At 46.8% G+C, this 11,336-nt stretch overlaps 1 protein-coding gene across 1 annotated transcript; it reads right to left on the reverse strand.

Moving 5' to 3' along the window:
* Nucleotides 1–1,374: 1,374 nt before the first annotated feature.
* MSC (musculin) lies at nt 1,375–3,634 on the reverse strand. Its single transcript, XM_064403213.1, has 2 exons — nt 3,113–3,634; nt 1,375–2,414 (listed from the first exon to the last, which is right to left on the reverse strand). Exons 1-2 carry the CDS (start codon nt 3,632–3,634, stop codon nt 2,328–2,330), a joined length of 609 nt encoding a protein of 202 aa, XP_064259283.1. The 3' UTR covers nt 1,375–2,327.
* Nucleotides 3,635–11,336: the final 7,702 nt, after the last annotated feature.

Raw genomic sequence — 11,336 nt, forward strand, 5'->3', positions numbered from 1 at the left:
GCCACAAAGAAAAATGTACTTGAGAGCATACAGTATGGGGCATGGCTGGAAGCAATCCTATGTTTTTCTTCATGTCACACTCCTCACCCCCTGTTTTGATCTACTGTATTTACTTAACATAGCCACTTCATATTTGGGAATATACACTGAACATTTTTTTCCATCACTCTGCACAGACCTTTCTATACTGTTTAAAGTTCTCCAGCTTTCCTTGTTTTTCTGATCTCCTAGAGTCGTTAACCAATTACAGCTGGGATCGAGGCCAAAACCAGCTAAGTATCACAACTGAGATTATCTCAAGTGGTACCTTACTTAAACTGCTGAATAATCTTTTTTTTAGGGTTCAGATAAACATTGGTTGAGTTTTCTCATACCTTATGCCTTCCTAAAGGTCCTTCACTTTTGCTTTATTGTTTATGTTCTTTTCTTTTTATAAAGCTTCCTAGAGGAAGTGAGGTAGAGTCCCAGCTCAGCTACATTAACTGTAAATTAGGATAGCCCTCTTCCTTCACAGACTTTCTCTGGAAAAAATGGAAATTAAATTATATTATGGTCTCTGTACAGCTTGCCACCAAATCCCTAAAAGCAACACTTTCAGCAGATCTGGGCTGTGCTTTCATTTTATTTTGCAGTGTCTCTGGATTATTTTACATTTCACAAGAAAACAAATTTTCTGCAGTTCCCCTACTTGCAGGACACTACCAATAGTCAGACTTGGTCTTCTATACAGTATTTCAAACCACAAATCTATGACATAGGATGACCTGACAACATAGGATGACAACAAATTAGCTTAAACTCTTTCTTGTTAACAAAAGTTTCTTCCTCCTCACTTCTTATATTAGGAAGAGGTGGCTGTTTCTTCTCTAAAGCAATTCAGTTTTCTCCCTTACTCTAAGTTAACTGCTGATAAAATATTCTGAGAAAAATAATATCTCAGGAGTTTTAATCTTAAAACAGGAAAATTCGGTAATCAAACAGTAAAATTAATCTGATTTTCCCACTGCAAAAATACAGATAAAAGCAAAACACATTACCTATGAAAATGCCAAAAAAAAACAGCAAAAGGAGCTATTACACTATATGACATTGATTTCTTAATCTGCATTTATTTATTCTTCTGCTTCACAGAAGAGAATATTACAAAGCATTCTGTAAGTTGTTAAAACTTGGCCATCCCTGCAGATTGATACAGTACTGCACCTCGAATGAATTGTTTGGGGTGAAAGTGTTCTTATCTGACTCTTGCTGGAGATGCATCTGCCCTCAAGAGATGGGGAAGATAACTGTGTTTACAAAAGTGGGTTTCAAGAACATGCATTACAAACATGCTTGTATATGGATGCAGACACACACGATCACAGTACCAGTAAGTCATTGTAACCAAGCTTTTAATGTCATTTATAAAAAAATAGAGTTATTTACATTTGCAACTTATTTGATGGCATCCTCTTTTATTACAACGTTTGAATCTGTATGGAAATGACACACTAACTCATTTGAGAGTAAACTTCTCAATGATAAGCATAACAGTACAGGAAAAATATTTAAAACACTGTGAATTCTTGTTATTTTGCAGCATCATACAAACACATTCTTTAAAACACATGCACACTGGCCTTACAGTAAGCAGAATTCCCTTCCAGATTAAGGCACAGAAACTCTGCCACATTTCTAGGGCAGTCCCACATTCTTACATGTGGCATTTCCAGACATAACCAAAGGAATTACTTTAATTCCAATGGGTTGTAGCAGAATGTGTCCACTTACACATTTTTAAGAAAACTCTGATCAAAGGGACCAAAAGAAAAAAAGTATGACTAATTGCATAGTTGCAATAAACCAGACCCATGAATACAAAAGCCATCAAAATATATTATAAATCTATCTGACTTTCAAAGCTACTTTAAAATACTGTTTTGCTTTACAATACAAATAACACTGTTTGGGGTTAGTTTGTAGAATTGTATTTTGGTCCATGCTGTTAATTCTATATCATTATATTCCTCTTCCATTAGTTTAAAAGCCTCAGAACAGCAGGTCCTCAGGCAGTGGTAGGAATGATGAAGCCAAGTCTTAGACTTCAGCTGCTGCAGTCAGTTCATAAACCTCTACTTTCAACCACCTCCATTCTTTACTGCTTTAAATAATCTGCCCTCAGAACATTAAGGGGAAAGAATGATGAGGGATGCAGATTTAACACTGTTAGAGATGGGAGTTTTCCCCATCTTCTAGTCCTGAGCTGATAAATCACAGCTCTTAAAAATATCCAACCCATTAAAAAAAAAAAAAAAGATCAACAATAAGAAATCCTCAATTTAGTCTGACTATGCAGTAGTTCCACATAATCTGCTGGCAGTAGAAACTTCTTTGGTGTCAGAGTCAGGTCTTCCTGAAACCACAAACGGCCAAGTCTGTAAGCAGAAAAAAAGGTATTTCATATTAAAAGAAAGTTTATCCTCATATGAAACTGGAGCTTTATTACTGATAGATGTCTAACTCTGGTTCAGTTGCAAACACGTCATCATGTTTTAGTCCCCGTGGGAAGTACAGAGAGAGCTGAGTTCCTCTAACAAATATTTTCATTACGTTTTTCATTATAATTAAATGCTCCACAGAAGGTCTGCAATAGTCAGCGACACTGTTCACATCCAAACTGCGATGTTTCTCTTGCTTTGAAACTCTTTGCGTCATTTAATAAATAAAAAGCATATAAACTATTTCAAAACAACCATTCTGCTGCCTAGAAGAAAACGTTTTACCCCTGTGACAAGCATCGGGCGTTTAATTTTGTACCGATGAACTCATGACGCTCTGCTTGTGCTGCAGGCCAGCCGGCAGACCGAGTTACTCCTTTTTCGGACACTAAGCTTGCCTAATGCCCGAGGAATGTAATCTTTAGGGTCTCCTATGCTGACTCCCCAGGACTGACACGCCCGCCATCACCCAAAGCCAAGCGCGGCCCGCGGTGCGAGGGCCCCGGGGATTTGCGGAGCAGCCAGGGCCGGCCCGCCGCTCCTTGCAGGGCGGGCACGGCCTGGGCGCTGCCACCCTGCCCCGGCGATTCCCCGCGGCTGCCCCTCGCCGCATCCCGCCCGCCCCCGCGCCGTACCAGGTTGACGGGATGGACGTAGCCGTTCTCGTAGCGGTCCTCCTGCAGGAGCTGCCGGAGGTGGGCGATGTAGCTGGACGCCAGGCGCAGCGTGTCCAGCTTGGAGAGCTTGGTGTCGGGCGGCACCCAGGGCAGGCTCGTCTTCAGCCGGGAGAACGCCTTGCTCAGCACCCGCATCCGCGCCCGCTCCCGCGCGTTGGCCGCGTTGCGCTGGGACTGCTTCCCCTCGGGCGGCGGCCCCCGCGGCCCCGACGCCGCCTTCTTGCCCCCGGGGCCGCCGCCCCGCGCCCGTTTCCTCTTGCAGCCGCTGCCCGCCGGCCCCGCCGCGCAGCTGCCCTCGCCGTCCTCCTCCTCCTCTTCTTCCTCCTCTTCCTCCTCCTCCGCCGCCGAGGAGTTGTCCCCCGAGGGGTAGAGCTCGCCGCGGGGCTGGCGCTTGGCCGGCGGCCGCGGGTATTCCAGCTGCAGCGCCCGCAGGTCCATCTCGGGCAGCTCCTCCGCCTCGCTGGCGGAGCCGGTGGACATGGCCCGGGGCGGGCGGCGGGGAGGCGGGCAGCGCGGCGGGCGGGCGGGGGCGGACGGCCGGGCCCAGAGCGGGGCGGCCCCGCCGCGGAGAGTCCGTGCCGGGGCGGGGGCGCGGGGGGGCGCGCAGGGGGGATGCGCCCCTTGACAGCGCTATATATCGGGTGTCCGCGGGGCCAACCATCTGCCGGGCGGAGCGGAGGAGAGGGGCGCGGGGCGGGGGTCGGGCCCCGCGGAGCCCCGCGCGGGGGCGGCGCCTCTCCGCGGTCCGGGGCGGTGAGCAGAGCCAGACCCTGTGTGAGGGCACACACCCGCGGGTGGGGGTGTACAGACTCGCGGGATGTCTCCGCGTGTGTGTCTGTGTGCTCTTGGGCGTCACGCCTTTCCCTCTGGACAGACCCCTCTCCTCTCCTCGGAGATCGTAAAATATCTCCCAAAACCGCCAGTGTTTGCGCGGGGAGCAGCGCACCACTCCCTGTGCCAAGGGCCAAGCGCCACCCGGGGCTCTGCTTCCAGCCCACCTACTCCCGCTCATTCTCTTGCCTGTCCTTCGAGGGCATGGGATTTTCCCAATGTATGAACCCGGTGCAGCCGAGTGGTGCGGCAGGACGGAGCCCCCAGCCCGCTGGGCTCTTCCTCTGCCTGCCCAGCTCCGGGAAGCGGCTGTGCCGTCCCGGTGCCCCCGCCGGGGCGGGCGGAGGCAGAAGGAGACGCGGCACTGTGGGCCGGGTGTGCGGTGTGTGGGGAGCAACGCAAAAAAGTCGCCGGGAACGTGCCTACTGTGGTTTGATAGCGTCCCTAGTTTTGGGTGAAACTCCAGACACTTGTCCGAGGGTTTCTCCTTCCGCAGAGCAATTAATTAAAACCCATTAAATTGGCAGTGTACACCTCCCTATCACAGAGCAAATTAAACGAGACAGCTTTTCGAGTTGTTTGCAGGTTTTTTAAACAAATTCTGTAGTTCCATTTTTATTATAGAGTCCACGGGTGAATGGAGGACCCCACATCCAATGGAAGTGCTGACAAGTTCAACAGAGGAGTAAATAACAAAAAAGAAATATTAAAAAATTAGCTATCAACTCGTATCCCTCTCACCTTCCCCAAAACCTCCTTTTTCACATGCAGAACTACTGTTTAGTTCCTTGCTGGCTTTCACAACTTGGATATGATTAACCAGAATAAAAATGCAATTCTCAGAAAATAACCTAATGACTACAACAGGTGGAAAGATCTTGTCCCGCAGTTTCTGTTCACGGTTTTTCCCTTCCATTTCTCTCCTGCCCGAGCGGAACCCTCCCGGCTGCTACCACGCAACTTTCCTGGCACCGCCGGCCGCCTTTGGGCCCAGAGCTCTGCTCCCCTCCCCGCCAGCCCTGCGGGCTCGCTGAGGCCACTTAACGCTGTGCAAACCCCGACTTCACCCGCTGGGGCTCGAACCACATCAGAGCCGAGTTTAATGGCAGCCTTTCCAAGTGAAACTTGACATTTCTTGAACCACCTATGCAGGCAGCTGATCTTGCAACTGGATCTCTTGAACTTGGTTTGACACGACGATAGATGCTCAGGCTGGGTCCCACACGCTGCACAGTGAAAGGGCAGCACGCTGGACTTGGGGGTTGCCCTTCCTCCCCAGTTAGACTGCATTATCCATATATATACATATATATGTAAGTACATAAAGATACTGCAGGGGAAGAGATATAGGTTTACTTTTCCCCCCCATCTGGGTTGTTTATACAGGTGCGGGCTGAACGCTTTCCCTGCTAAAGATTAATGGAAGAAAGTACTAAATTTCTTTAAGCAGAGAAGAAAATGGTACCCAGTCTTAAAAGCCACAATGGCAAGCCTCCCCTTTCCTGCCTACCTTTGCCTCAGTGGATTAAAGGCGACACATAATGGACACCTTGACTCATTTAATGAAAGGACTAGGGCAGGAAGATGAGCCAAATTCTCAGATCGTCTTTGCCTACTTCTTGGTTAGTAAAAGAAATGGGAAATGCAGTGGAGTAAATCTGAAGTCAGGGCTTACTTCGGATTTATGCCCAATGTAGCTGAGCAGACCTGACTCATCTATCAAACCGCTAATTTCTGCAACCCTGACGAAGATATTATTTTCAGGACAAAGTCTTTGATGGGGCCAGGGCATTACATCATGCTTCCATTTGTCAAGATTTTGATCCTGTGAGGTGAGTAGGGTAAGCCCCTGGTATATCAAGGTATATCAAAGCGTTTTATGCTTTACTGTTATCAGGTGCAGTCCCCTTCCCCTTTCTTCGTTCAAAGATAAAACCACGAACTGTACCCGAACTCCGAGGCCGGCATCCTTCCCTGTTTCAAGGTCTATCCCTGCACACTGGGCGAGGTGCAGGGGCAGCCTGGGTTTGCAAAGTGGGGTGTGCGTGTGTAAAGGGATAGCAGCAGCAGCTAGAACAGCTCCTACTTGGGAAGAAGCTGCAGAGACTCCCTCCCCCAGGGAGCTTTGCCTCTGCCACCGTTGCTGGCCCTGAGGACACAAAAATCAGCTTTTCTCCACTGAGGGGAGATCCTTGAGTTGGGGAGTCTCACTGATGCGGAGTGGGCATTTTTTCTTCCCGATTTCCACCAACCATTTAGGTAAATGAATGCAACCAAGCAAAGAGGAGTTCACGAAAACCAGATCCCTTCTTGACTTTTTTTTTTTTTTTTTTTTTTTTTTTTTTTTCCATCAAGTGAGGGTGTTTCGTGCGGCAGCTGAGGGCCGGCGAGGACGGGGAACACCCCTGGACAGGCCAGGAGCGCCTGTGCCCGGGAGCCGCCGCCCCCGAGATAAAAGCGCGGCCCTAACAACCCGGCGGGTGCCTGGGATGAGGCATAGGGGGTATAATCCTCTCATTTTCCTTCCTTAAGTTTCGGAATAAATTATAGAAAAAAAAAAGACCCAAAAGACCGGAGACCAAGTCTGTAAAACGCGGGTTATCTCCGAGAATGGGAGGACGAACTGCTAAAAGCCCCGTGTCTTTCACCCTCAGTCTCTGGGTGTTGGCAGCGACAAAGCAGGGTGGAGTAGGGAGATTATGTGTTCTCGATAAAGTGCTTTAAATACGGTTTTTCTTTGGCATTTGTCCTTTCCTCGAGCTCAGCAGAGTTATGGAGTTCGCCCCACCTGAAGTGTGCTATGCTTTCTCAGAAAGACTTAAATGTAACAAGGGCTTTTTTATTCATTTTTTCCCGCGGTGATTAGAAAGGCGGGATGTCCGGAGGAGAAGAGGACAGCGGCTGATGAATGTGTTCGCCTTCATCTCTTCACAAGCATCTGTAACACGCATCCAGGCTGTGTGAAGGGCGTGCAAGGCTTCTGCCACGAAGTGATGGATGATGGAGATGGTTAGTCTAGTAGGAAAAGCAGGTGGATGAATTATAACCTTGGGTTAATGCCACTTAGAGCAAAGACGACTCTGCTCGGCTCAGATTGCCCGGTAAAGGCACCGAATGAAGGGAAAAGTCTGTGATTGTCCCTCATTCCCACAACAACCTTGCCTCCATTTAAAACGCCTGTACATGGAAAGATCTTTGCTACAGTCAGTGCCCCGGGTACCCTGTCCTTAGCCAGGGGGCTAGCACGGCTCGAGGCACCATTAAAGAATTCCCTTGCTTTTTTTTCGTTTTACTGAGGTGACAGCGCCGTGGTGCCCATGTCCTGGAACCCTGGCAGCCGCCTCTCTGGGGATACTCCACGTGAACTAGCCCAGGGGATCCCGAAATCGTCACGGGAGAAGGCAGAAACCAAGCACTCACTGGAAATGGGTGCATGTGTGTGATATAGGAGCAAGATGGACTTCCCTAAAAAGTGGCTTCCCACCGTATAACAAAGTCAAAGGGTACTCTGTGGGTCAAGCCACGCCAAATAAAGCAAACAGGAGATGATAAATGAACCCCTGGAAGGAAAACAAATAAAGTATTTACTAGAATTTATTTTGCCTAGCAAGAGCAAGCTTTGCCATCAAGAGAGATGCTCGATGGTTCACTTAGTGAAGGGACTACAGACGGAGGTTAAACCCCTCCTCGCTCCCTGCGAGCTGCGGCTGTCCCGTTTCTCTCCCCTCCGTCGGGAGAGTCTCTGCTCGGCCGATTGCCGGCCCGGAGCAGGAGCCTGGCTCCAGGAGGAAAACCCGGCCGGACGGGGGTGCTGGGCGACAGGAGTGAGCGAGTCACCGGTGTCCTGCGTCCGTGGCTGCGGGGCTGGTTTTACCGCCCGGGCTGTGGTGAGGGTTCGTGCTTCTCGCTCAGCAACCCTCAGCATAAGCGGGGACATGCTTTTAAATTTAAAATAATAAAACCAAGGAAACAACTCTTCTGCCGTCAAAACCCCCAACCCGACCAAAGAACCCAAAACCCACCAAAGAAACAAACAATAAAACCCCCACGTTTGTCATTCCAGCCGCTAATTGACCCAAAGGGGATCCCGCCCGCAGCACGAGATGAGCACACCTTCCCGGAGGAAAGAAATTGCTCCCTGTTAGTTTCTTCTTCTTCCCGGCATTTCTAGTGCAATAACCGTAACGAGACATTATCGAGTGTGATTGCTGCTTTGCCCGGATTTTGACCAGCAGTGAATTTTGTTCAGGTATCCCCAACTTTCAGCAGGATTTCCCCTGTGGAATAGCCAGGCAAACTCTCTAAATACCTCCTGGCGCCAGAAGAAAGTTCTCATGTAATAGATACCCGTTGGTGTGAGAACACGGATTCTGCTCACTTTGTCAATCAGCCGGGGTGGGGGGGGTGTGGGGGTGTGGGAAGGGGATTGAGGAGGGAGAGGTGGGGGGTTTCCTTTAATTAAAAAAAAAAAAAAAAGAGAAAAAAAGTATTTTTTCATTAATTTTATTTTTTTAATGGTGCCAGGAGATACGCAATTGGTCAAAAAGGATCAGAATTAACGGTGCTGTTTCAAGCCCAGTTTATTTCTTCTCTTGGAGCAAATTAGCTGGAATAACAAGCAAACATCAAGCAAGAGGAAACACTGTGTTAGTCTCCTCCTTGTGTTTCACTCTGAGAGGGAAGCCCACTAGAGCAAGACGGAAGAGATTGGGGAGAGATAACACCAGCACAGCATTTCATTATACTTGAACGCTCCAGCACGCCTGTTGCTTTGGCTGGGCTGCAGCAGAGCAGGAGGAGTGAGGCTGCTTTAGGAAGCGCTGGTGGAGGCAGTGAGGGCTCTCAGCCGGGGACACAGCCGGTGGGACAGCTTTGGGGGACAGCAGGGGGGAAATCACTGCCCAAAGTTATCCAAAGAGAGCTCTGGCATCGCGTCATTAACAGTATTCAGGGCAGGTTGTGAAAGGCACAAGAGGCTTGCAGACAGTCACAGCAGTTCAGTTGTTGGTGAAATTGTCCCTTATTTTCTCTAGGGAACAAATTTCCTATGGAAGGCACTTAGGCAGCCTTCTGAACACCAGGCAGGGCAGCTGCCACATTTACCTCACCAGCACTCAGGCTCCGAGTGCTGGCAATATTGGGAAGGGTGCTTTTCCTCTTGTAAAAGACAGCACCACTTTGTTCTTTGTTCCCCCTCACAGAATACTGGATGTCTGGGTATAATAATCAATTTTCCATCTATTTCAATTGGTGGACCTATAATGAATCTAGATTTTAAATTGATAAAATTACAAGTGGCCACATGGATCACTGCTGGGTTAATTCTGGATCTGAAACAGGTAACATGACATGGTTCTGACAATGATTTTTAGATTCAATAGACATGGTTCTTCTAGGATGCAATCTTGATGCTGATCTTACTGCTGTGCATTCTGCTTCTGTGGGCACTTGACACAGAGACCCAGTATAAAATAAGGACTGCACTATTTGGCTGCTATTGGCAGAAAATGAAAGAGTAAGGTGAAAGCTGAGTGACTCCAGGTCTGTGGAGGACTGGTGAGGCATGGATACAGCAGATATATTTATTGCTGTACTTGGGGGAATGATCACCAGGTTCAGTGAGTTCATCAGATTGCAGACTTGTAGTAGAATGTGGATAAAACTCCCCCCTCAAACAGATGCCTATAATCAGTTTTTCAAATACTGAACACTCCTGTGAGTGAAAAAGGTGCTTTAAAAAAACCTCTGACATCACTTTATGGTAAAGAAAAAAAGTCAGGATCTTGCATTCCAGACAAGCAGAAAGGAGCAAGACCAACTAACAGACCTTTGAACGTGTAACCATTATATTCAGGGTTGTTATTCATCATGTAGTGAAAAGACAAATTAAGTGCTCAACTTGCCTATCTAACAGAGAATTCCAGGAGGCAGTAGGAAGGATACAGGTGTGGTTTATTGTACAACTTTAAAAATAAAAGCTTCACAGTGGTATCCTGTGAAGGACTCCTCCTGAATAGAGCCAGGACTTAGCAAAAATGCTGCAGAGATTTATGTAGTCTCAAAAGATAGATATTTGTGTTTGAAAACCTCTTTGTATTATTAAAATTATATAATGACAGAAAGGAAAGGACCTGGATGGATAATTTATTAATTTTATACTTTATTATTTTTGAACAAATATATCTGTTGTACTAAAATGGGGAGCAAAGCCTACATCGTCATTTCATAAGTGGAAATGTTGGAAGTCAGGTCCAAACACACCTTACGATGCCTTTAGTGAAACAACAGGTTGTTTTTATAAAAACATCTGAAAGGTTTAACAAGTTAGGGTTCATCTGGTGCCAAACTAAGATGTAGGTGAAGATAGATGATGGCTGCAATTCCCTGCAAATAGAAGTACCCACTTGTGGTAATGACAGATGATTTCCAGGGAAGAAGTACAGAACTATTTAAAGGGATGTTTCACTTCAAGAATATGTAGATAACTTACTTTTTGGTTTTATCCTAAATTAAAAGAAAAAAATATTGTTTCCATGTGTCTGGAGCAAATCCAACTAAAGTGAGCAGAATAAGGTTGTGTCCAACACACATAAGACCAGTCCTTTACATGATTTTACATAAATCTCTGTGGTTTAAGGGTGATAGAAAGATTGAATAGGGACATGTTCTGCTATTCTTTACCTCAAAATTATAACTTATTCAAGATACATAGCTAATGTCTTTTTACTTAGCTATGTGTAGCATTTGCAATGTAGATAAATTCTCATAAACCTTGTTTAGGGTGCAGTTAATCTTAATTGATTTCAGCCACCTCAGAGTTTAGTATCACAACTCAGATAGTTAGGAGTGAGTGGCGAGAGTTACAGTTTGTAGGTCAAAATGTCACCTGATACATTTGTTACATGAAATGTCAAAATGTGGGAGGCATTCTTAAGGCAGCTTAATGAAATTCTGCACTGGCATCCATTTCTTTCTCTGTGTTCTTTAGATGAACAAGATGTCAGTGCTTGGGCAGTTTCAGGCAGGAACAGAGATCATGCCTGAAATGAAAGAAAATATGATTAGAAAGACCTTTCTTAGGAGAACTTTGCCTTTCAGCAGAGATGAAGATGAGCAAGCGCTTAGGCTTTGTGATGTGTCTCTCTTTGTCTTGTGTCTCTATAATGCTGTCATGATCAGAAAAATGGAGTAGAGCAGGCTGTGTAATAAAAAACCCCATCGCTTTTATTCTTCTTTTGGTTTCTCTCCCCCTTCTCGCTATGCTGAATAATTTTATCTGACCGAGATGTTGTTGTTCACACTTTCCAAGCTGCCATGATGCTCATTTCATTCATCATAGCCTTTTAAATGT

Source organism: Passer domesticus, chromosome 1 (assembly GCF_036417665.1).
Source record: "Passer domesticus isolate bPasDom1 chromosome 1, bPasDom1.hap1, whole genome shotgun sequence".
Classification (NCBI taxonomy): Eukaryota; Metazoa; Chordata; class Aves; order Passeriformes; family Passeridae; genus Passer; species Passer domesticus.

Bases quoted from the DNA above. Each gene is read 5' to 3' on its own strand.
- MSC (XM_064403213.1), bottom strand. From the start codon at position 3,634: ATGTCCACCGGCTCCGCCAGCGAGGCGGAGGAGCTGCCCGAGATGGAC. The intron at 2,415-3,112 runs GTACGGCGCGGG...TTCTGCTTACAG, and splicing joins ACGTCCATCCCGTCAACCTG to ACTTGGCCGTTTGTGGTTTC.